This window comes from Hyla sarda, chromosome 1, assembly GCF_029499605.1.
Source record: "Hyla sarda isolate aHylSar1 chromosome 1, aHylSar1.hap1, whole genome shotgun sequence".
In the NCBI taxonomy this organism is placed as follows: domain Eukaryota; kingdom Metazoa; phylum Chordata; class Amphibia; order Anura; family Hylidae; genus Hyla; species Hyla sarda.
This window is the reverse complement of record NC_079189.1, coordinates 154,454,043-154,481,559: the sequence shown is the minus strand read 5'-3', so window position 1 is coordinate 154,481,559 and position 27,517 is coordinate 154,454,043. Positions and strand designations below refer to the sequence as shown.

General features: G+C 40.7%; 1 protein-coding gene across 7 annotated transcripts in view; it reads right to left on the bottom strand.

Moving 5' to 3' along the window:
* The window catches only part of INPP4B (inositol polyphosphate-4-phosphatase type II B), a 665,917-nt gene that overhangs the window by 226,346 nt on the left and 412,054 nt on the right, over positions 1-27,517 (bottom strand). For all 7 annotated transcript variants that reach the window (XM_056562903.1, XM_056562897.1, XM_056562899.1 and 4 more), the window contains 2 exons: positions 18,375-18,486; positions 4,411-4,483 (listed from right to left, as the gene is read on the bottom strand). In XM_056562903.1, the coding sequence (XP_056418878.1) occupies positions 4,411-4,483; positions 18,375-18,486 (185 nt within the window). The remainder of the gene's footprint in view (positions 1-4,410; positions 4,484-18,374; positions 18,487-27,517) is intronic.

Sequence of the window (27,517 nt, the reverse complement as noted above, 5' to 3'; positions counted from 1 at the left end):
TGGGGGGTTATATCCCTAGGGACTTGTAATAACACTGCGAGACAGGAAGGGGCATTGGCTGCCAGTGGAGTTTCACAGGGTCCAAATGGAATATAATCTTTACCACTGATATGTGAGGATCACTGGTCTGTGACCCATTGCTGCAAAGAAAGCCCTTCACCACCTCCCTCACACACATCTGTCTATCTATCTATCTATCTATCTATCTATCTAGACAAGGGATCACTGCAGCACACACAAGCAATTCATAATGGCTGGATGAGCCAGCAGAAACATTGCCTGTAACCCGTGTTGGAATAAATTATGTTTCTTTTTTGCAAGATATGCTGGTGTGCTGCAGGGACCCCTAGTCTTGCTAATCTGTGGATCTGTGACCAGAATTCCTACACCACTTGAACCCTTGCATGCCTCCAGGTTGTCTGGATTTGGATTTGCTGTTCTCCTTGGTAAACTATCTAAAAACAAAACAACACAAAAAAAACAAACAAAAAAAAAAAAAACATAGGAATAACCAGCAACATGCCAGCATGTGTTTTTTTTGTATGGCTAGTGAGGGAGAGTGGCAACCCCTTTCAGCCATGCCATGGAGGTTTTTAAATTGATAGTGGATCCTGCATACACCTAGTCAGAGGCTATATGCCCAGCAAAGCGTGTTAGGCTCCTATTCGAAGTGAGGCCACCTCCGCTTGGTGGATGTGGGACACGTATTAATCAAAAAGAGCCAAAATTTTGGATCAAATTTTAAGTGCTGTTGCAACCTTATTTTTTTTTTCTATCTACCTATCTGTCTAACTATCTAATCTACCTATCTGGGGATCTATCCATCCATCTCTCTATCCTCCCCTATTTTCCTCCATAATAACAAAGTTGTGACTTTAATAAGCTTAAAATTATGACCTATTGAACTGTCCGGTAGATTGACCACAATAGACTTAACTAATTTTAGTGCATTTTAGGTTTTCTTGAAAGATTCTGAATATTTAAGAGGTTTATATATGTATATATAGTTCATTAAAATTAAAGTCACTGTGTTCTTAATGGATTTCCCCCGGTAACCCTGTGCTACACTGCTGCCTTGTTACATGAAGTTAAATATCTTCTGGGCAGTAATAATGAGAGTGGTACAGTCATCGGCAGGCACATTTACTGTTGCTTAAAGACCATTTGATGACATAATCGCTTTATTATTTCTCAGAACACTGTTTCCTAATGCTCAAATGAGATCTGTATGAGAGGAAATTCGAGCCACTTAATTATCTATTTAAATGGCACCTACAGCGGCTGAGCGTCTCCACCTGCTTAGACACAATTGAGAAATTAATGGTAGCTTTATCCATTTGAGAAGATATACTTTTTCCGCTTTTGTTCTTGAAGAGAATATAGCTCATGTTTTTCGTTTCCGTGTTCCTTGTGCATTTTAATCTCTATATGTTATTTTTAATTGACTTTTTTTTTTTCACCTTACCTTACCTTATACACTGTTTGTGCCCTTGAAAGTGAGTTCTCTTTTAATGCTTCTTCTAATAATGACTGGTGTTCTCATGTCATAGTGGCTTTTTACCGATGATTGGGAGGGGTTGGATGCAGAGGATACAACTGTACTTGCTGTTCTACAACACCATCAGTTATTTCATGCATAACTTATAAATGTAGCTCACTGCATGTATGGCCAGAACTCCATTCTCTATGAGGCTTTCCAGCATTGCTGAGTTTAGCGGTCAGCAATGTTGAGAAGCTCCATAGAAAATAAATTGAGTGTTGGCCACACATGCGCAGGCTTGGCCACACATGTTCATTCTAGGGCATTTCACCTTTGTTTCTTGTAATGGGTGGAGTTTTTTAGTGGTTTGATTCAACTAATCAGTAATAACTTCTAGGAATACCCCTTTAATATATTTCCCACTTTGAGTTTGAGATGAGAATCACAAAGGTAAGAAAGCATAAAGAGAATTCACAACACTTTCTCTAAAAGTGGTTGGGAATTAACTGAAAGAGCATGATCTCCCACATGCTGTTTGATGTTGCTCATAGCTGGGGTATATTATACTTTAAAAGTGCACAGACATTGGCCTCTCAATAGATAATGAATGAAAAGAAGAAAAGATAAAGTCCGGCACTGTAAAACTAAGGCCTATGGCAGCAGGTGTGATGTGAGTAGTTCTAGACTTCCTGATATGTACGTTGGATGCGGCGTGCATAGATCCAGTAGCGTGTAGAAACAATGACAATAAGAAAAACAAGGATTGGACTCACCATCCAGACAATAAATTATTACATAGTGTCAGGTATAACAAGCTGATGCAAGGGTGGAGGCAGGGGATGGGACCGGGACAGACCGTTTCACGCCGCTAAGGCGCTTCTTCCAGCCGGTATGCATACCGGCTGGAAGAAGTGCCTTAGCGGCGTGAAACAGTCTGTCCCGGTCCCATCCCCCGCCTCCACCCTTGCACGAGCTTGTTATACCTGACAATATGGAATAAATGATCGTCTGGATGGTGAGTGCAATCCTTCTTTTTCTTATCGTCATGGCCTCTCAATAGATTTGGTGCATCTTACTCCAGCACACAGTTTAATGTTCCCTAGAATGCTAGAATTCATAAAGCACTCGTGTAAACTGGGACTGTAAAGCCAGGTACTTAAATTCCTTTTTTTTGCCACTCTGCACTGGTGCAAGGGAATGATAAATTCCCTCCAAAATGTCTTCTAAGAAAACCTCACTTTTGATCAATATTTCCAAAAATGTGTTTTATTTACAGGAATGGTTCATCTTAAACACTGCTTGTTTAGAACACAGTGCACACACTACCCGGATTTGTTATTAAAATGAGACTACTTGAAAAATTAATCCCTGTAATGGTAAGTATATAAAGCTGTTTCAAGACTAGTTTACAAATGAGGATATAATTAGCATATAGTCTCCCTTTTCTTTTATAAATTAGTTCAGGGGAAGGTTTGGGATTTTCTGCTTCCTGTTATTTTTCTTTCATGGCTCAAACAATATTTGTCATTTGATTATGTTTATTATTGTATTATATAAATCATCTCTGTTCTTTTTAATATTGCAGATCTAATCCACTTAATCTGGAAATATTTGCAGTTGTGTGTAAATATGCATAAGTAGGGATAATTAGTCTTTGTAACAACGCAACAATGCACCACACTGAAAACAATAGAAAATAGAAGAAAATCATATATTATGTGTAAGGCAATTATTTTAAACACTATAAACAAATACAGATTGTACAGCACTTTTTATTTGTTAAAGTAATCCTCCACCTGCCTCCCCACTAACTACCACGTCTGGAAAAAACATAAGAAAGTTCTTTATTTTCTCCACTCCAATTGCCATCTTCTACTGTTGAACAAAAAATTGGAATGCTAGTATAAAAAGCATGGGTCTATTGTCTTCTCTGCCAGACCGAGGATATTAAAGGGGTATTCCGGGAAAAAAACATTTTATCCCCTATCCAAAGGATAGGGGATAAGATGTCTGATCGCGGGGGACCTGCTGCTGAGACTCCCCGCGATCTCCCTGCAGCACCCACATTCTATGCGGGTGCTGAATCTCTAGTTTCGGAAACCTCCGGGTTTCCGGGACTAGGTACGTGATGTAACGCCACGCCCTCTCCATTCATGTCTATGGGAGGGGGCGTGACATCAGTCACGCCCCCTCCCATAGACATGAATGGAGGGGGCGTGGTGTGACATCACATCCCCAGTCCCGGAAACCCTGGTTTACTGAGAATTAGCATGAGAGGCGGCAAAAAGTAGAAGGACTAGATTTTTTTTCATTCTACGACATGGGACAGAAAGCTTGGTAAACATCAGATTCCTCCAATCTAACGCACTTTAAAGTAGAACATGACTTCATAGTTTTAGGGTATGTTCACATGTTAATAAAAACCATAGGGGAGATTTATCAAAACCTGTGCAGAGGAAAACTTGCCCAGTTGCCCATAGCAACCAATCAACTTGCTGCTTTCATTTTGATGAAGGCCTGTGAAAAATGAAAGAAGCGATCTGATCGGTTGCTATGGGCAACAGGCCAAGTTTTCCTCTGCACAGGTTTTGATAAATCTTCCCCCATGTGTATGTACCAAGTCACAAGACACCCTCTTTAAAAGAGCATGCATATCAGCGTAATATTTACAGGCAATTTTTAATTGTACAGGCATTATTGGAAGCATTTTTTTTAGGCTTTTTTTTCCAATTGACTTCAATGAGAGCTTCCAAATGGAAAAAAAGTTACATGTAACCTCTTCTTTATTTATTTATGTTTTAAGCATTCCCCTTGAAGTCTGTTGCAGCTTAAAAACCATGCATTTTCCAGCTTTTTGGGGACCTTTTTCGCTCGTGTGAAGACACAGAAACACAAAAGCATAAACAGTAGACAAACATACAGTAACTTACCTGAATTTAGTAAAGGCAGATTATCATTTGCACTGATCATTTCTGGTGTAGAGCACTCACACACTAAGGCGCACTGCATAAAAATATAAACACAGTTAGGAAGCATACAGACAATGTAGCACATGTAATCACTTGAGAGGCCCCAGTGCAAATTCTGTAACAGGTAGAGACATATTTGCCACTAGGCATCCATATTGTAAGATGCATGATCCACAGTCAGCTTTACGTAAGCACAGTTACAATGTAGGAGATGCTAGACTGTGCATGCGCTACATATATACTGCAAGCACTATCAAGCACGATCAAACAGATTAAACAGATTTGTAAATTACTTCTAGTTAAAAATCTTAACTCTTTCAGTACTTATCAGCTGCTGTATGCTCCACAGGAAGTTCTTCTCTTTTTAAATTTCTTCTCTGTCTGACCACAGTGTTCTCTGCTGACACCTTTGTCTGTCTCAGGAACTGTCAAGAGCAGGAGAGGTTTGCTATGGGGATTTGCTCCTGCTCTTGACAGTTTCTGAGACAGACAGAGGTGTCAGCAGAGTGCACTGTGGTCAGACAGAAAAGAAATTTAAAAAGAAAATAACTTTTTGTGGAGCATACAGCAGCTGATAAGAACTGGAAGGGTTATGATTTTTAACCCCTAAAGGACCAGGCCCATTTTGGCCTTAAGGACCAGGCCAATTTTATTTTTGCATTTTCGTTTTTTCCTCCACGCCTTCTAAAAATCATAACTCTTTTATATTTCAATCCACAGACCCATATGAGGGCTTGTTTTTTGCGTCACCAATTTTACTTTCTAATCACTTATTATACCATAAAATTTACGGCACAACCCAAAAAATATAATTTATGTGGGAAAGTGGAAAAGAAAACCTCAATTTAGCAAAATTTTGGAAGGTTTTGTTTTCACGGTGTACACTTTATGCTTTTCTATAATTGTACCGCTTAAAAAAAATCTCAAACTATTTTAACAAAATTAGTATGTTTGAAATTGCCCTATTTTGACCACTTATAACATTCTTATTTTTCCGTATATGGGGCGGTAGGAGAGCTAATTTTTTGCACCGTGATCTGTAGTTTTTATTGGTACCACATTTGCTTAGGTTTTACTTTTTATACATTTTTTATAAAAAAAAATTCGGAATAAAATGTGACAAAAATGCAGCAATTTTGGACTTTCTTTTTTTACGTTTACATCGTTCACAGTACGGGATAATTAACAATATATTTTGATAGTTCAGACTTTTATGCATGTGGCAAAACCAAATATGTTTATTACTTTTTTTACGCTTTTTTGGGGGTAAAATGGGAAAAACGGATGATTGACATTTTTATTGGGGGAGGGGATTTTTCAAATTTTTCACCTTTTTATTTTTTTACAATAAATAGGGGACTATTTATAGCAATAATTTGAATGCTAATACTGTTCAGTGCTATGCATGGGGCATAGCACTGATCAGTGTTATCGATGATCTTCTGCTCTGGTCTGCTCGATCTCAGACCAGAGCAGAAGACCCCTGGAGATGAATGCAGGGAAGTGAGGGGACCTCCGTTCACCATTATGGATGATCGGATCCCTGCGACAGCGCTGCGGGTAATCCGATCATCCATTTAAAGTACTCCACTGCCGCAGATGCCGTGATCTGTATTGATCATGGCATCTGAGGGGTTAATGGCAGACATCCGCATGATCGCGGATGTCTGCCATTACCGGCAGGTCCCTGGCTGCCAATTGCAGCCGGGACCCGCCGCGCGTCATTGCGGAGCGTAAATGTACGTCAGAGTCATGGTGGAGCGTAAATGTACGTCATGGTGCGTTTAGTACCATGGCACGGTGACGTACATTTACATGTTAAATAGAAGTAATTTATAAATCTGTTTGACTTTCTGGCACCAGTTGATTTAAAAAATATTGTTTTTCATACTTAAAAGTACCCCCTTTAAGTATACCTCTTTTAACAGGAACGCAAATTCTAGTCTCATTACATCCCCAAGTATGTATAGGCTAATTTACATGTCTCAGTCTACATCATTTTCTTGGTGGTAATTTTGTTCTTATATATATGTTGATCAGATAAGTTTATATAAAAGTTTTATCACACACTTAGTTTCTTAATAAAGTATTTATGTTGCTATATTTTAATAAATATGGATACAACATATCACCTGCTATTTAGCAGTTTTTTAATTCGCATTGATCATGAATATATTGTTATACATTGTCACGTTATTCGGTGACCTCTGACCTTCACCAGTGGTTCCATGTCTGTGCATTTATATGGCTGTTTGACACATATACCATTTCCATAATACATCTGAGGAAGGGATCTTTACCAAAAAACATGTAAAGTTTATTCGGCTTACAAAGTAAACTAGTAGTTATTAATGAAAACTGGTTATTTATGATTGCTAGACTCCTGCCGGACAACTGGGACCTTTTTTCCGATTTTTCTGTCCGCTCTATTAAAGGAGTAGTCCAGTGGTGAACAAGTGGTAACAACTTATCCCCTATCCTAAGGATAGGGGATAAGTTGCAGATTGCAGGGGGTCCGACCGCTGGGGCCCCCCGCGATCACCTGTACGGGGCCCCGACACCCCGCGCAAAGGGGGCGTGTCGACCCCCGCACAAAGCAGCGGCCGACACGCCCCCTCAATACAACTCTATGGCAGAGCCGGAGTGCTGCCCTCGGCAATCTCCGGCTCTGCCATAGCGATGTATTGAGGGGGCGTGTCAGCCGCCGCTTTGTGCGGGGGTCGACACCCGCTATCTGGCTGGAGAGCCTGGCCCCCGTACAGAGAGATCGCAGGGGGCCCCAGCGGTCGGACGCCCTGCGATCTCAAACTTATCCCCTATTCTTAGGATAGGAGATAATTTTTTTACCACTGGACTACCCCTTTAAGGAACAGGCTTTGCAGAAAGGTCCCTGTGCCTAAATACAGCGAACCCAAGCTGGATCCTTGAGTAACACATGTACTTTCTCTGCTGAGGATTTGATGCCGCAGGCTTCAGCTATTTATATATTGTATACTGATTAAATCTGCATTGTCAAATCCTCAGCATGAAATCTACAATGTATTTAGTACCTATATACTTACCCTTTCACCAGATTTTCGGCAATAGGAGTGAGTGGATGAGGACTTGTTCTGCTATTAAGATTGTCGTAAAAGAATAGCTGCTGAATCTATTCTGCTGTTTATGTAGTACTACAGTGCTCATTGCATTTCTATAGTTTTTGTAAATTGTGTAGGAGATTTGTACTAGCTGTCATTTGCACAACGGGAGAGGGTGACCGTCATTACTAAAAAGGGTGTTTGGTAGAAACTATGATAACTATTTGTTAAGTCCACTATACAGTAGGTTATTATACCAGGAGTGCTTTTAAACATTGTTACCCCAGTCAGACCTGACATACACAGTTGCCTATCTCTACCACTAGGAGTGTAATGATACAATATTTTACTTGTACTGTGTATATGATTGTTGCATTTCTACATATGTGTTTTGTTTGCTCTGTCAGAAAGTTTGTAAATATTCTTCTAATTAGTCAATAAAATCACCTTTGGCACAAAATTGTTCACCATTACAAATTTTTTGGCTACCAGAATGAAAGAACGGGGAAGGTTTTATCATATATGTAAAAGTCCTGCCTTAAAGGGGTACTCCACTGGCCAGCATTCAGCTTCACAAGAGGCGTGGCCGACCCCCGCAGCATGAAAACGGCATTTGGAACATTTACTTCTGAATGCTGGCCAGTGGTGTACCTCTTCAAGCCCATTCTGTGTGAAAATTCTTAATACAAACCTGATCCAGAGTGCTCTGGAGCTCAGACCAGGCCAATGGTTTACTTCCCAAATGACAATGAGTCTAAGCACACAGCCAAGACAACACAGAAATGGCTTAGGGACAATTATGTGAATTTCCTTGAGTGGCCCAGCCAGAGATTAAAAAAAGTTGTCCACTGATGGTCCTAATGCAGCCTGACAGAGCTGGAGACGATATGCTTAGAAGAATGGCAGAATATTCCCAAATCCAGGTGCTAAAGACATTTCAAATTTGTACAACAAAGAACTGTTCAGTAAACACCTTATCGAACCCCCCCCCCCCCCCCAATTCTCCCAAGCCTGATCAAAAGCATCAACAGTGTGGCTTAGCAGAACAGGAAAATGTTCACAAAATCCCCAATGGGCGATGTAATTAATAAAGCAAGATATGCACTCAGCCAGCGAGCGGTTATGTTATATACCAGTCAGATAACTGGAGACATTTCTGTAGTGCTAATCTTGTAGATTTTTTTATGCATGGAATAGGGCAGCAATAATGTCTCCCAGAAAAATACATTTTAACCTTAGAGTTGGGTGGGATATAACTGTAACTGCAAGTCCTAAACAAAAACTGTGAAGTTTATTTACCTGGTCCTGAGGAGGAGTTAGTCCACTTAATAAAAGGTTTTAGGGTGTGTTTATACAGCAGAATTTTAATGTGCAATCCAGTAACAAAAAATTCTGCTTGAAAATTCTGCTACATAAAGTTAATATCGTGGTCAATGGAATTTCCGCTGTCCCATTCACATGGCAGATTTTCTGCTACAGAATTTCCAATGTGGAAATTCTGCATTCCAAATTCTGCAAAAAGAATGAACATGCCAATTCTGGTAAAATGATGGACACCATAATAGAAATCGACAGACCCCATTTTAGGGTTTATGGTACATAGGATCTAGCTCCTAATTCTAGTTTTCTGCTTTAATGATTATTATGATTATCCCTTTTCTATTCACACCTGTATCTCCTTAGCAGTCTGTTCCCTGCCCTGTACACATGTCCTGGAGCTAGCTAGCATCAAGACATTGCATGCACTATAGTACACATTGGGGCAGATTAACTAAAACTAAGTCTAAAAATGTGCTAGATTTATCACAGTGGCTTATGGTGTTTGATAAATTTGGTGCATATTTAGATTGTCTGATTGAGTTTGGCCCAACTATTAGTTGGCTTACTTTATGTGCCGAAAATACACTAATTTTTTGGTGCACAATTTTGGTGTAGTGTCAATTGGTAAGCTACTCTCCTCTCTACTTAGCCATGCCTATTTCGCTATAAGTCATTCCCCCTAGTCAAACTAGCCCATGGTTCAATGGATCCCCCTTTGGGAATCATTGGCATATATTCAACCCTGCCTGTGACTTGATCTACATATTCGCATGAGCATTTATTTTTTAAGTAAAACAGCACAAGGAGAATCTAATCCAAAATTACACTCCAGCTGTGTTTTTATCAATAGGTAAAATGTTCTTCATGGGCACATACTGAAAAAAATAATAATTCATCAGCTAGGTCAATTTGCATAGCAATTAGAAAGAGGAAATAACAGTAATGATACCTCACATTTTGCTACACCTGCTTGCTAAGAAAACATTCCATTTATAGAAAAATATATATGTTTATGTGTATATATATATATGTATATATATATATTTATATATATATATATATGTGGATTCACAGGACCCTAGACAAGGACACTATGTTCATGAGAATACAAATTTAACAGCAAAAAAATAAAATATATCCTTGTACACCAAAGAAGTAGTGTGGTATTATAGATACATAGTTCACAAGATTAAAAAAAAAGTTCAACTTCAACCTATAACCCTACTTTTTTGATCCAGAGAAAGGCAAAAAAAAAAAAAAAAAAAACGTAAGGCTGGTACCAATTATACCATACCAGGTGGAAAAAGTCCTCTCTGATATTATTGCAGTAGATTAAATCCCTGGAACAACATCATATCCCCATAAACCTCATATTCATAACTTGTAATATGATATTCTCCCCCCCCCCCCCCCTCCAAAAAAAAAAAAACATCCAGGCCCCCCTTGACATTACAACATCACGTGGCAGAGAGTTCCATAGTCTCACTGCTCTTACAGTAAAGAATCTCTGTCTGTGATGATGATCAAACCTTTCCTCAGGACATAGAGGATGCCCCCTTGTCATGGCTACCGGCCTAGGTATAAAAAGATAACGAGAAAGATCTCTGTACTGTTCATTTATATATTTGTATATTGTGATCAAATAGCCTCTAAGACATATTTTCTTTAAACTAAATAACCCCAAGCTTGATGATGGTCATGGTCCTCTAATCCTCTCATACCACCAATTATCTTTTTCTCCAGTTCATCCATGTCCTTCTTATATACAGTTGCTCAAAATTGGACACAATACTCTATATGTGGTCTGACTAGGGATTTATACAGAGGCAAAACTATGTTCCCGTCACAAGCCTCTATGCCTCTCTTGATACATCCCATGACTTTGTTAGCCTTAGCAGCCGCTGCCTGGCATCGATCACTAAAGTTGAGTTTATTGACCACCAGTACCCCCAAGTCCTTTTCAATAGCAGTTTTACCCACTGTTGTCATATTTATCACTTAAAAAAAAAATCAGCAAACTCACCCACACTAACCAGTGGTACTGGCTGGTAGTGTGGGTGACGCTGATTAAAACGCTGCCTACCATGCCTGGATCCATTGTGGTGTCCCTTCGTTATGTTCCAAATCGTGATTATGCAAATGACCAGCCAGTGGCATGAGCTGAGTTATGATGGCGGCCTCGGGCACTATGATGTCTCAGCGCTTGGCCCACTCATAAATATTCATAAAATCCCCTTCGCTTCCCCGGTCTACATTTAAAGGGGTATTCCGGGCAAAAACATTTTATCCCCTATCCAAAGGATGGGGGATAAGATGTCTGATCGTGGATGGCCATCACGCCCCCTCCCATAGACATGAATGGAGGGGGCGTGGCGTGACGTCACGTCCCCAGTCCTGGAAACCCGGAGGTTTCTGAAAATGGAGACGCAGCTCCCACATAGAATGCGGGTGCTGCAGGGAGATTGCGGGGGGTCCCAGCGACGGGCCCCCCGCGATCAGACATCTTGGATAGGGGATAAAATATTTTTGCCCGGAATACCCCTTTCATCCTATTGCACATGTGCTGATGATGGCCATGGCCATCTTGGTCGTCACAAACCTTCTTATTAAAAGCTAAACTGACAGAGCCAGTAGATTCGTGCACATCAACCTTCTTGTACCACCAGTTAGCAATAACCACAATAATACAAAAGATGTTACACTAATAAAATGACACTATAATTGTAAAGTATTTTGTGCATTGACAATAAGAATGATCATATCAAGGGTTTGAATAATTAGAAGTGTAAGTGAAGTGGGGTAAAGTCTGGAAGAGGTACTCCTTAACGACGCAGGACGTATATTTTTGTCCTGCGCCGGCTCCCGCGATATGAAGTGGGATCGCGCCGCGATCCCGCATCATATTGCGCCGGTCCCGGCGCTCATCAATGGCCGGGACCCGCGGCTAATACCACACATCGCCGATCGCGGCGATGTGTGGTATTAACCCTTTAGAAGCGGCGGTCAAAGCTGACCGCCGCTTCTAAAGTGAAAGTGAAAGTGACCCGGCTGCTCAGTCGGGCTGTTCGGGACCGCCGCGGTGAAATCGCGGCGTCCTGAACAGCTTGCAGAACACCGGGAGGGCCCTTACCTGCCTCCTCGGTGTCCGATCGGCGAATCACTGCTCCGTGCCTGAGATCCAGGCAGGAGCAATCAAGCGCCAATAACACTGATCACAGGCGTGTTAATACACGCCTGTGATCTGTGTAAAAGATCAGTGTGTGCAGTGTTATAGGTCCCTATGGGACCTATAACACTGCAAAAAAAAAGTTAAAAAAAAGTGTTAATAAAGGTAATTTAACCCCTTCCCTAATAAAAGTTTGAATCACCCCCCTTTTCCCATAAAAAAAATAAAACAGTGTAAAAAAAAATAAAAATAAACATATGTGGTATCGCCGCATGCGTAAATGTCCAAACTATAAAAATATATCATTAATTAAACCGCACGGTCAATGGCGTACGCGCAAGAAAATTCCATTTTTGGTCACTTTTTATACCATTAAAAAATGAATAATAAGTGATCAAAAAGTCCGATCAAAACAAAAATCCTACTGATAAAAACTTCAGATCACAGCGCAAAAAATGAGTCCTCATACCGCCCTGTACGTGGAAAAATAAAAAAGTTATAGGGGTCAGAAGATTACATTTTTAAACGTATAAATTTTCCTGCATGTAGTTATGATTTTTTCCAGAAGTACAACAATATCCAACCTATATAAGTAGGGTATCATTTTAACCGTATGGACCTACAGAATAATGATAAGGTGTCATTTTTACAGAAATATGCACTGCGTAGAAACGGAAGCCCCCAAAATTGACAAAATGGCATTTTTTCTTCGATTTTGTCGCACAATGATTTTTTTTCCATTTCGCCGTGCATTTTTGGGTAAAATGACTAATGTCACTGCAAAGTAGAATTGGCGACGCAAAAAATAAGCCATAATATGGATTTTTAGGTGGAAAATTGAAAGGGTTATGATTTAAAAAAAAAAAGTGCAAAAACTGAAAAACCCTGAGTCCTTAAGGGGTTAAAGGGGTACTCCGGTGGAAAACTTTTTTTTTAAATAAACTGGTGCCGGAAAGTTAAACAGATTTGTAAATTAAACCTCTAGACTAATACCATAAAATGGTACATGACGAATACATTTAATAGAACTGTGCTTCACTTTCAATAATGAGAAAAACATTTATAAAATGTATTTGCAAAATAAAAATAGCATTAATAACAACCTCCTTACACAGGGCCCTTGTGGGGAGGTGATATAAAATAAATAAAATAATGAACAGAATAATAAAACAGTTGGTATTGATTAACCACTGTATAATGTGACATTTGTTGCACCGGCATAGTTCGCTTTTTGTGCTATATTAATTGCAGTCCGTATCAGTATATAATATAATAAATATATCAACGAGAAAAAACATCAAGAGGTGCGCCCCTAGTGAGGACCGTTTATATAATATGAAAGAGATGACGCAAAGATGGGTTCTTAACCCTAGGTGTTGCACTCAGAGCACAACATCTACAGTAGAGTCTATATGCAGGAAATCAAATGGAACCGCTGCCACGAGGAACTTCCCGGTGTGACGTCAGTCGGTCCGGTGGATAGCAATGGAAAGAGATATGTGGACAAGTTCCTCTAAAGAAGGCGCTGGTACCCGAAGATGAAAGTAAACTTCTTTATTAGCAATAAAGCTAATAAAGAAGTTTACTTTCATCTTCGGGTACCAGCGCCTTCTTTAGAGGAACTTGTTCACATATCTCTTTCCAGTATATAATATAAAGTTCAGGTTATGGTAAAGGACACCATTTATAGTTACCAGCTCCTGTAGATGGGGATAGTTCGTAGTGTAAAGCCGTATAGCTGGACGTCTGGGAGGCAGATGGTATGCACAGTGGAGGCTGCGTTACAGCGCTGGCGTGCGCTGCAGCGACTGGCCCGGAGATACATGGACCTGCTCCGATGACGGAAACAGCCTTGTGGAGAGCCCCTCGGCATCTGACGTCAGCCAGGTAAGTAAAATCTTATATATCTTATCTCTACTGAGGAAAGGGTCGTTTTATAGAGTACCCTGAAACGCGTTTGGAGGAGAGAAAAATTACTGCATGATTACCACAGTCCAATAATCACAGCTTCATCATCGTAAAGGACAGCATACCTTTAAGCGCTGCAAACCCTGCAAATCCAGTATTCCATCTTGCCGAATTTTACCTGGCTGACGTCAGACGCAGAGGGGCTCTCCACAAGGCTGTTTCTGTCATCGGAGCAGGTCCATCTATCTCCGAGTTAAGCGACTTCCCATAGGCCTGTGGCAACCGGGCCAGTAGCTGCAGTGCACGCCAGCGCTGTAACGAAGCCTCCATGGTGCATACCATCTGCCTCCTGGACGTCCAGCTATACGGCTTTACACTATGAACTATCCCCATCTGCAGGAGCTGGTAACTATAAATGGTGTCCTTTACCATAACCTGAACTTTATATTATATACTGATACGGACTGCAATTAACATAGCACAAGAAGTGAACTATGCCGGTGCAACAAATGTCGGATGAGCGGAAGATCACATTATACAGCGGTATATCAATACCAACTGTTTTATTATTCTGTTTATTATTTTATTTATTTTATATCACCTCCCCAAAAGGGCCCTGTGTAAGGAGGTTGTTATCAATGCTATTTAATTTTGCTAATATATTTTATAAATATTTTTTTTCTCATTATTCAAAGTGAAGCACAGTTCTATAAAATTTACTCATCATGTACCATTTTATGGTATTAGTCTAGAGGCTTATGGTACCTTTCTTCCTTTTATAGTTATTATTTGTACTTTTTAGGTGTAAGTACTCTTCCATCTAGCCTCGACTAAAAAATTTTTGTGAACTGCACAATACCCAATTTTCTCTAGATTTGTAAATTACTTCTATTAAAAAATCTTAATCCTTTCAGTACTTCCTTAGCTGTTTGCTAAGGAAGAAAATCTTTATTTTTTGAATTTCTTTTTTTGTCTTGTCCACAGTGCTCTCTACTGACACCTGATGCTCATATCAGGAACTGTCCAGAGCAGGAGAAAATCCCCATAGCAAACCAATGATGCTCTGGACAGTTCCTTACATGGACAGAGGTGTAAGCAGAGAGCATTGTGGACAACACAAAAAAGAAATTCAAAAAGTAAAGAATTTCCTCTGTGGCATACAGCTGCTAAAAAGTACCAAAAGGATAAAGATTTTTTAATAGAAGTAATTTACAAATCTGTTTAACTTTCTGGCACAAGTTCATTAAAAAAAAAAGTTTTCCACCGGAGTACCCCTTTAAACAGGTTTATCTATAGACATGGGCTTCATGCACCTATCCTGGCCAAACCCAAAGCAGGTGCTGTTTGATAAAAATAATATATTATAATATTTAGCATTTCACCAGACTACACTTTCTTTCATACATAGTTCTAAAATGTTGCTTCTTTAATGGCAGTACCTTAAACTAAACACTATCCTTCATGCCGATTATATGCATCATTTTGTAGCTTGTATAATATGTCAATATCAGATTTTTGGGAAATTGTACATGGTTTGCATTTTAATTCTCTATTTTTGTTATCATCTTTTCCAAAACAGAATTTAAAACTAGGCAATCTCAGACAGCTTGTACAAGGCCTGCAGCTGCAGTATACAGACATATTTATGTTTTTTAGGGACATCAGTGTAGGGAGGTCAAGCATATTAGCAAATGCCTGATTGCGGGAGTCCCGCAGCTGGGAACCCCCGGGATCATGCACAGGGCACCCCGTTTGTCCCTGGAGCATGATGGCTATCACGTCCCCTCCCGTAGGCTTGCATTGAGGGGCGGAGCGTGACTTCACACGCCGCCGGCCCTGCGGTCGACCGTAATCAGACCCGGAGCGTTTTAGCTGATTACAAACGGGGTGCCCCGTGCATGATCCTGGGCGTCCCCAGCTGCGGGACTCCCGCGATCAGGCATCTTATCCCCTATCCTTTAAATAGGGGATAAGATGTGTAAGCACCCCTGGTGTACCCCTTTAAATTCTACTTTATACAAAAAAAAAAAAACATTTTTGTTAGATACAAGTATGATGAAAAAATTTTTGTTCTGATGAATGAAGAGTTAAACCGTAATATTACAGCATTAACTCTTAACCCTAAGAGGACACATCGATTTTTCATTTTTGGTTCTTCATTTTTTCCTTCTGGCCTTTCAATAACCATAAGTCATGACATTTTTCACCTGCAAGGCCCTATGAAGGCTTGTTTCATGCAGGACCAATTGTACTTATTTTACCACACGAACTATTGTGAAACAAAAAAAGAAATGCAAAAGGAAAAACTGGAAAAAAAAAACAAGCAATTTTGCAACTTTTGGGGGTTCATGTTTCTACGCAGTTTACAGCTGCCCGACACTAGCAATATGCTGAAAGCATGCTTCATACACCCTGACCAGGGTGTATATGTATGCCTTGTGTCATCTAAGGGTTAAGCATGGGTCATTTTTAGGCATTAGAGGGGTTAGCCAGGAAAAAACTTTTTTTTTATATATATCAACTGGCTCTAGTGAGTTAAACAGATTTGTAAATTACTTCTATTAAAAAATCGTAATCCTTTCAGTACTTATGAGCTGCTGAAGTTGAGTTGTTCTTTTCTGTCTAAGAGTAGAAGCAAATCCCCATAGCAAACCTCTTCTACTCTGTGCAGTTCTCGAGACAAGCAGAGATGTCAGCATAGAGTACTGTTGCCAGACCGAAAAAAACAACTCAACTTCATCAGCTAATAATTATTGGAAGGAGTAAGATTTGTTAACAGAAGTAATTTACAAATCTGTTTAACTTTCTGGAGCCAGTTGATATATAAAAAATTTTTTTTTTTCCTTGAATACCCCTTTAATGTGTTCCCATCTCATAAAGTTAGGTATATTTTTGTTGTTGCCCTTTCGTTTTTTCCTTGGGTGAGGTTGGGGCGATCCACCCTTCTGGACCACTAGAGGTCTCTTTAGATGCCGTTGTCAGCTTTGACAGGGGCGATCTAAAGGGTCGATAGCTGACTGCGGCGATCGCCCCATGTCAGCTATTAGCGGCAGCTTTCATCTACAGGAATAAGCTTACGGCCACCCAGTATGGCATGAGCTCAAGTCAGGAGCCCACGCCATACACCATTAACGGCACAATGATGTGTATACACGTCATTGGTCACTAACAGGTTAAGGCTGCACACCCCAGTACTCCAACTCTCATTAGAGCTTTGGATTGCTCACAGCATTAGCCTATTAAACAGATGTCTACAGCACCTGTGCTGATTGGGTCACAGAGAAACCCTGGATTGGCCAGGAAGGGAATGAAAGGCCTCAGGACTAACCTGCTTTTAATCCTATAAAAATCCAGGCCCAAAATGGACTTTACCGAAGGTTACTTGATATCTATGGTCTGCTTGGAATTTCAGGGCTAGGGAGGCCGAACTCTGAGCTTCAGTTACTGTAAAGCTCATGTCTTATCTTTATACTGGTGACAGCTTTTACTCTAATGCTGTGTCAATCACTTTTTTAAGAAGCCTCCTCAACATTACAGATAGAATAGAAAGTCTCAGCTTAGTTTTAGTCCTAGTGGCCAAAATGAAAAATGCAAGTGTTCATAATTATTTTAAAATATACATTGTAAAATATCAAATTAGGAAAAAACATCACCAACAATTCTTAAAAGGTGATTTAAACACAGTAGTTTTCTAATGGAACATTCCCTTTAATGGAAAAAACAAAATTGTGGAGCCCAGGAGCCTCCACCACCCAACAATAACACAGGACACAGTGCATACAAGAATTCTAAAAAAAAATAAAAAATTATATATATAAAATATATATGCCCATAGCAGTATTCCAGTAAAAAAAGGGGTATTCCAGGAAAAAACTTTTTTTTTTTTATATCAACTGGTTCCAGAAAGTTAAACAGATTTGTAAATGACTTCTATTAAAAAATCTTATTACTTCTAGTAGTTATCAGCTGTTGAAGTTGAGTTGTTCTTATCTGTCTGACAACAGTGCCCTCTGCTGACACCTCTGCTTGACACCTCAGGAACTGTCCAGATTAGGAGCAAATCCCCATGCTTAGGAGTATAACCTCTAATGCTTCGGACAGTTCCTGAGACAAGCAGAGGTGTCAGCAGAGAGCACTGTTGTCAGACAGAAAAGAACAACTCAACTTCAGTAGCTGATAACTACTGGAAGAATTAATATTTTTTAATAGAAATAATTTAAAAATCTGTTTAACTTTCTGGAGCCAGTTGATATAAAAAAAATAAGTTTTTTCCTGGAATACTCCTTTAAGTATTCATATAACACACCACCACGTACATAGGCCCTAACATAGATTTTGCACTGGGGCTTGGAAATTAAATTTACATTTCTGTTCATAATCAAACAATCATTTGTTATTTAATCCAAAACATGTATATCTGTTGTCATGTTTGTCAGAGATAAATAGTTTTCTACCTTTTGTCCTTGTTCATCTGTTGTAATGTGATCTGCCTCCCCATTCTGAATCTCCCCCATGGTCACCAGACTTACTTCAATATTGCCAATTTTCTTTCCACCATTTAAGGTCCTGGAAAAAAAAAATAGTGAAACAATGTTAGGAGATAATAATAATTATATATAATATAATCAATTTAGGAATATACTGTGTATAAAAGCACTGAGATCTGTTACCTGTTTTCACAGTGGAGAAGTGCAATAAGACAAAGCAAACTATGGGATAGTAGTGTTTGCTTGTTTCTATAAATACATTTCCATGTAGTACAATGTTATTATGCAAATTAAACTGCTTATTATGGACTGGACTATTTGTTTCCAATATTACAGCTCCACCTCATTCTGTCGGAAGATTACCATATGGCCACTGTGAAAAAATAGGGAAATAGTATCTCATCTAACTTGCTGGCCCTGCTCTAGTATTCATGACCCAGATATTGTTGAGTAACAAAAAGGTGTCGTCATTCTCCAAACATTGTAAACAGGCTGACCCAGAGGAGCTTTAAGAACCAAATAATTTTTTACACCTGTATATAAAAATAAATACATGTTACAGACCCTAAACATTGACATAAGATTATAGATATGTGCCACATCAGAATAGATATATAGTGCTACTGTCAAAAAACAACTTAAAGGGGTACTCCGCTGGAAAACTATTTTTTTTAATCAACTGTTTGATTTGTATATTACTTCTGTTTAAAAATATTAACCCTTCCAGTACTTATCAGCCGCTGTATACTATTTTTTATTTTCCTTTATGACTGATCACAGTGCCGCTGCTGACACCTCTGTCCATTTTAGCAAATCCCCATAGCAAACCTCTCCTGCTCTGGTCAGTTCCTGACATGGACTGAGGTGTCAGTAGAGAGCACTGTGGTGAGGCAGAAAGGAAATTCACTAAGATAAGAACTTCCTCTGTAATATACAGTAACTGATAAGTACTGGAAGGAAGAAGATTTTTTTTTAACAGGAGCAATTTACAAATCTGTTTAACTTTCTGGCACCAGTTAATTTAAAAGAAAATGCTTTCCAGTGGAGTACCCCTTTAAAATTCTAACAACTGAGTGGCAACGGTATGTGCTCCATGCTCAAAAACTCTGAGAACCTAAAGTAAAAAGATGTTCAAGCAATAAGTAGTTATCCACTGGATAGATGCTGAGCCATTGACTGGTGGGGACCCCTGTCCTCGCCCCTTGCTTGCACAACCATGGGTAGGAGGACATGGATGTAATATGGATGTAATATCTTAAATGTGTGTTTTGGAAAACACAAGAGTATAAAATGATATACTCTAGTATTTTTAGTATATCATTTATTTTAATCTGAATTTCTTAGGACAGTAGTATTTATACAATATGTTACAGCTATTATTATTTATAAAGCACTGGACAAACCAAAACAATATACCACACGTTAATACAGTACATGCAGGGAAAGCAGATCAAAACCACCATCTATTACTATAACCTTCGTGTACCTTTCTTCACATAGATACAGATCAAGTGTTATCATATCAGCCGCAGCTATTTTATTCATCCTATTTGTGTCTTAGTCGCCTGCTGAAGGTCACCGCTGAGCTGATTGCATGCAGAGCATAGGGCTTTAATTTAGCACTCTACATTGAGCTTGTATTCCAATGCAGCTGCAAAACTCTGGGTTCCAAGATTTATCTGCAATCTCAGTTTCTAGGAACTGGTAAAGTAGTATTTTACTATACACTGCTTTATAAAGCCGGAAAGTAAGGAAATTAAATTACTGTAACCCACACGCAAACACATCATAAACAAAATACATGAAGTCAATTGATTGCATGTTATATGGATGCACTTACTTGGTGTACTTGAAAGGTGCCACTTAAGTAAAAGCATATCACACCATAGGATTTATGAATACATCCTGAGCACAGATAAAAGGTGGAGGTGTAGACAAAAACATTCAATCAGGTGACTGCTATATAGTAACTAGCTAGATTTATTTGTTTACTTCTTTGCTTTCAGATCTTATAAATTAGTTAAATAGGTCCATGTCTTACCTGTCCTTTAAATGTTCACTGTTGTTTTAAGAAAAAGAGAAAGGCTGTGTATCTACTAGCTGTTTTTGTTCTCATAAAAGGCATCGCTTTAATCTTAGCAGGAGAAGCAGCGTCAGTGGTTAGTGTAACACCTTCCTTCCTGTCCTTCTGCTGTATGAACACAGTCCCGACTTCTGTATTGAATCTCTCTCCTTTAGTCTGCATGCTTTTCTTCAGCAGCTCAGTACTGAGTGTAACCTTTTCCTTGCTGTGTTGCCGTTTCTTTCTACTCCCATAGCACCTTGCAAAGCCGTTGCATCTGTAACCCTTTCTCCCCCTCACATGCCATCTTTAGTAGTGTACTGTTTATATCATCCCTCAAGACAGCCTGTTCAGTACAGTTTTATATGCACTCTCAGGCACTTTTGTAAGTCATGGTATGGCAGAGAATAGTAATCCCTTTGCTGTGATTGGCTAGGAAACTAAGTCTATGTACAGGGTGATCCAAAAGTCAGTACGAACTTTAAAAATGAATAATCTGAAAATGAATCAGGAAACAAAGATACGGTTTGCACCAAATGGATGGAAAAGAAACCGGGTTTTGAGTGACAATGAAAAAAATTTGTTCTGTTGGCGACTGGTTTCAAAACAGTTTCTGTCACTGGTCAGCGATATGTAGCACTGTTACAGAACAACATTATTCCTGAACTGCAAGCGCGACAGGCACTCCAAACAGTCACCTTTATGCAAGAGAGATCACCACCTCATATTGCTCTGCCTGTGCAACGCCTGCTACGCTCAACATTTGGTGAGGATCGCATTATCAGTCGCTATTTTAATCACGCATGGCCTCCAAGATCTCCCGATCTGACACCCTGTGACTTTTGGCTGTGAGGATTCTTGAAGTCAAAAGTGTACTGCGACCAACCGGCATCACTAGCAGCACTGAAAGATGCCATCTGCCAAAATATGTCTGCCATAATGCAAGAAATGCTACTAAATGCTGTACAGCACCATCTGTTGGTCGCCAACAGAACTATTTTTTTTTTCGTTGCCACACAAAACCCAGTTTCTTTTCCATCCGTTTGGTGCAAACCGTATCTTTGTTTCTTGATTCGTTTTTGAGTTATTAATTTTTAAAGTTCGTTCTGACTTTTGGATCACATGGTATATGCAGTACAGTCAAGGCGCCCAGCTTTGGCTCTGTCCCCTAAATGAAGAAAATGACAAATTGCTGTGCACAATGGAGTAGTCTTTTGGAGGCTCAATACCAGCAATGGGAGCACTAAACTCACCTAACTACTCTGAAAGGTAATTTAACAAAACATTGAAGGTTTTTAAAATCTTTTGAATTAACAGGTATACTTAAAGGGGTACTCCCGTGGAAAACTTTTTTTTTTAAATCAACTGGTGCAAGAAAGTCAAACAGATTTGTAAATTACTTCTTTTAAAAAATCTTAATCCTTCCAGTACTTTTTAGGGGCTATATCCTACAAAGGAAATGCTTTACTTTTTAGATGCTCTGATGTCATGACCACAGTGCTCACTGCTGACCTCTGCTGTCCATTTTAGGAACTCTCCAGAGCAGGAGAAAATCCCCATAGCAAACATATGCTGTTCAGGACATTTCCTAAAATGGACAGCAGAGGTCAGCAGAGAGTACTGTGGTCATGACATGAGAGAAATCTAAAAAGTAAAGCATTTCCTCTGTAGTATATAGCCCCTAAAAAGTACTGGAAGGATTAAGATTTTTTTTTATAGAAGTAATTTACAAATCTGTTTAACTTTCTGGCACCAGTTGAGTTAAAAAAAAAAATATTTTTCCATGGGAGTACCCCTTTAAAGGCTCCATTAGGTGTCTTATCTACTGTGGTATTTTTCATCTTAACCTTTCTTCTGTACAAGAACACTACTTTGCATATGGGATTGATGGAACAGACTAGAAATTAGCGAATTATTTGAAAAATTAGATTCAGCCGATTTGCCGAATTTTCCAAAACAATTTGGTTCAGTTCAAATTCATTTGCGGCGAATCACTATTAAAAAATGGCTATTTCCGGGCAACAGAGAGCCTCAATAGAGGTGTAGAACACTTTGCTTTGTCATAACACGCATAGGGAGTGTGCTGGGTTAGTGAAATAATACTGTTATTCAGCATGACATGCAGATCACAGGTGTCACTATTCGAATCACTGCCGCACAACGGCACAATGACAAAGCCTAGTAATTGGAATGAGCAAACTTTAAATCCTTTTTCGAGGACCCATTGGAGGGCAAGTCTGGTGCCAGCAGCATGAGGAGACCATAAAGTGGCTGAATGACACAGCCTGGAGGAGGCAGAAGCATGAGGAGACCATATAGTGAATGAATGACACAGCCTGGAAGTGGTGGCAGCATGAGAAGACCATATAGTGGCAGAATGACAGCCTGGAAGTGGCAGCAGCCTGACGAAACTATAGGGCATCATAATTGAAAAAATTAAAGATATATTTTAAAATTTATATTAAAGATTTTAAATAGATTAACATAAAAAAATTAATGCAATGTGCCAGTAGCATGAGGAGACCACATGGCGGCACAATGACACAGTCTGGAGGTGGCTCCAGCATCAGGAGACCAAAATATGGCAGAATGACAGAGCCTGGAGGTGGCAGCAGCAAGAGGAGACCATATGGTGACAGAATGACACAGCCCGGAGGTGGCGGCAGCCTGACGAGACCATAGGGCCTCACAATTGAAAAGATTAAAGATATTTTTTTAAATTACATGTGGCCATGTTAAAATTCTCCAGATGAAAAACTGCCACAGCGCAAAGTAGCTGATTTCCCACCCAACAGTCCGCACTGACTGACTGATACTGCCGCCGACTCCAGGGACCCCTGTTCCACTACCTCCCGGGCAGGTTGGCTGCCATGAAGCAGGTGGTCTACCCCAGGCACGTTTGGCTCCAGACTTCCCACTGCTGCTACCATGTTGACTCCCAACCACGCTACCACCTGGCTAAACTACTGCCTCACGGGCAACCTCTTCGCCTGATGATGATGAAGCCCCTTCTGCACCCGGCTCCCAAGTGCAATCGCTGATGTCCTCCTCAGGTTCCAAAACAGTGTCTGCTTCAGGAGCCTGAATGCTCACAACACCACCACCCACGTCACTCTCCTCATCACTACTTGCCTGCCTAGTGAAGGAAGCGTGGAGCTGAACCCCCAACAGCATAGGAAACTTCTATGGGGGGAGGGAACAGCATAGGACAGAGGCAATTGGAGGACAGGGACTGCTCCCAGGCCATGCCAACTGAGGGTTGTGTCTGAGGAACACACTGACTGTTGACTGGGGGTTAGATGTTACTTGAGATGAAGTGGATGACCGAGTTAACCAGTCAATGATGGCAGATGGGTTGTTGGTTGAGACACGACCGCTAGCTGATACCGGGAGCTCAGGCCTCTCGCAGTGACTCCTGCTGCCACTTTCCCCTAGTCTGCTGCGACCTCTGCGCCTGAGAAATTTAAGCCTCTGCCACTCCTCTGTGCACGTCCTGGCACTTCTCTGCCTGACATACTTAGAGCGTATATGAGGGGAGGACAATACGTTCTATTACGCTTAAAACAGTATTTGTCTAGAACAGCAGCAGGTGTGTACTTTTAGCTGGGCTTTAGCAGTAACTAGGCCCTTAAGACTTTAACAGGAACAAAATGGTACATCACACAGATGTACGTACGTGGTATGCACTTATGATGGGAACTATAAAGGAACAAAATTGTACAGCACCTATGTATGTACAGGTTACACTTAATAGAGGACAATACGCTCCGCTACGCAACCTGTATGAGGCACTAATAGCAGGTGATTATGGCTTTTAGTGCTCTGCTCACCCTAACTGGCTGGCTACTATTGGCTTTTCAGTTGTTGTACACACCAATGCTGCAACACACAGTTGCTGTGTAGTACACCCAAAAATGCACTCTCTCAGACTTTTCCTTCCCTATCAGTGCTTTTAGACTGGATTTGGGCTTGAGCTGAATCGCTGCTGTAAAAATGCTTTTCTGTGCAACACACACTGCTCTCTGTCCATCTCTCTTTCTCTGCAATAAAATGCTGAAGTGACTGGCCGCAAGATGGCTGCCAATTATATAGGGCTGTGACATCACAGGGGTGGCTGGCTGCTGATCAAGGTCATCCCGCCTACCCTTCTTCCCAGAGTTCCTTGCCCCATGTCCTGACATGTGGACCCGCCATCTTAGATGCCCTGGAGCCTGGACCGCACTAAATGGAGTTTAATGAAGCAATTTGAATTGCGGCGATATTCGGATTCGTTTGTAATTCGGATTCATCAGATTCAATTCACTCATCCCTAAAGCGGACCATTTCTGTAAGATAAGAAAAAACTTCCCCATGTGAAATCAGAAGCAGACAGAGATACAGTAGAGGCTTTATGTACCTCCATGGGAGCTCTTTTACAGCAGTGTATGGAAGTATGTGTAACATTATGAAAAGATGTTTTCTTCTTATTGTCAGTTTTAGTAAACAGAAGCAAATAGAATGGGTTGCTGTTGCAAGAACCCAAAGACTGCCCAATTCTTAAATAAAACAATGACATACCGTATATACTCGAGTATAAGCCAAGTTTTTCAGCACGATTTTTCGTACTGAAACACCCCCCTCCGCTTATACTCGAGTGAACTCCCAGAAACTCCCACCCCCACCCCCGTTAGTTTTGTACTCCCCTCCGCTTGGCGGGACGTTAGGGTGAGCTGGTCCAGGCCATCTGTGCTGCAGGGACCGTCCGGTGGGGAGGGATAGTCGTTCCAGGCTGTCCATCTTCACCGGGGGGGCCTCTTCTCCGTGCTTCGTGCCAGGCTCCGGAGTAATGAACGTCATGAACGTCCCTGTGCGTCGTCATCAAGGCAACGTCATTATTCCGGGGCCGGGCGCGAAGCGCGGAGAAGAGGCCCCCCCCGGTGAAGATGGACAGCCCGGAACGACTACCCCTCCCCATCGGACGGTCCCTGCAGCACAGACGGCCAGTTCACCCTAACGTCCCGCCGAGCGGAGGTGAGTACAATACTAAAGGGGGGGTCTGGATGATGACCAAGGCCTCAGTAGTCTTCAACCTGCGGAACTCCAGATTTTTCATAACTACAACTCCCAGCATGCCCGGACAGCCGATGGCTAAATAGAATTGATATGTCGACCTGGCTCCCCTGGATTCTGTTGCATCCATGTTCTTAAAGTGTTACTTCCACTTTAAAACATTTTAACATGTCCCACAGTCATGTCAAAAGTTTTGATCTGTCGGGGTATGGGTGTTCAGACCCCCACCCCCCCCACTGAAATTGTCTCTCCCTGGCTTACTGGTTTTCTTTTTTGATAAGACAGGCTCTATTGTAAGTCATTGGAGTCTGTCTTGCTCTATCTAGCGAATAGTGGGTGACTGAACACCCAGATCCCGACATATCATACAAATGTTCACCTGTCTGTATGACATGCTAAAAGATTTTTTTTGTAAAGGTTAAAGAGTACTACTGATTTTGAATTTATTTTCTGTCTGACCACAGTGCTCTCTGCTGACCCCTCTGTCCATGTCAAGAACAGTTTCTGAAAGAAAAGAAATTCAAAAATAAATTAACTTCCTCTGGAGCATACAGCAGCTGATAAGTACTGGAAGGGTTAAGATTTTTAAATAGAAGTAATTTACAAATCTGTTCAACTTTCTGGCACCAGTTCGTAAAAAAAAAAAAAAAAAAGAATTGTTTCTCACTAGAGTACCCTTTAACTCCTTAACGACGGAGGACGTATATTTATGTCCTCTGCCAGCTCCCGCGAAATGCCGCTGGGTCACGCGTTGACCCCGTGTCATATTGCGGCGGTCCCGGCGGCCATCAACGGCCGGGACCCACGGCTAATACAGGACAACACCGATCGCGGTGATGCCCTGTATTAACCCTTCAGATGTGGCGATCAAAGCTGACCGCCGTGTCTGAAGTGAAAGTGAAACTATCCAAGCGGCTCAGTTGGGCTGTTCGGGACCGCCACGGTGAAATCGCGGCGTCCCGAATAGCTTATAGGACTCCGGGAGGGCCCTCACCTGCCTCCTCGGTGTCTGATCGGCGAATGAGTGTTCCGTGCCTGAGATCCAGGCAGGAGCAGTCAAGCGCCGATAAGGCTGGGTTAACATCACGATTTTGCAATACTGTTTTCCATCAGGTTTTTTTCCAAAACCGTATGGGTCTAAAAACGGACTGAACCGGATTGAAAAGTATGAGAAAAAGCAAACCGTATGCGTTTTTTAACGCATACATTTAAAAATTTTTTTATTAGTTTCTGTACTGTTCCATACGTTTTTGGCAGTGAAAATCCGATTTTGTAAAGCAATTTTGTACATTTCATTGTTTAATTGAAATCTCCATAGAAGTAGGAGTGGTTTCCCTGTTTTAAAAAACATGGCACAGTACTCAATATGGAATCCAGAAAGCATGGAAAAAGGTGTAGGAATATGGCGGAGCTCACATCACTGCTTCTTTCCTCTTCAGCAGACTGAGAAGTTCTGGAAGGGTGGGGAGGTGGGAGGGACTTTGGAGTGCAAAGCGCATGCGCAATGCAAAAAACGCGTAAGGTTAACCGTATTGACCCGTATAATTGTACGGTTCTCATTGACCTCCATGTTAAAAAAAAAAACGCATACGGTTGCAATACGGTTTTCAAACAGGACCAAAAACTGTGGTCAGACACGGTTTTCAGAAAGGGAAAAAACGTGTTGGCAGCAAACCGTATGCACCCGTTTGAATTCTGATGCATACGGTTTTCAATGATTTGTCAATGTATATGTTTTTCAATACGGTCCCATACGGTTTTTACTAAGAAACCATATACGGGAACCGGATTGGAAAATCGTGATGTGAACCCAGCCTAACACTGTTCACAAGCAAGTTAATACATGCCAGTGAATTGTGTAAAATATCAGTGTATGTAATGTTATAGGCCCCTATGGGAGCTATAACATTGCAAAAAAAAGTTTAAAAAAAGTGTTAATAAAGATCTTTTAACCCCTTCCCTAATAAAAGTTTGAATCACCCCCCTTTTCCTATTAAAA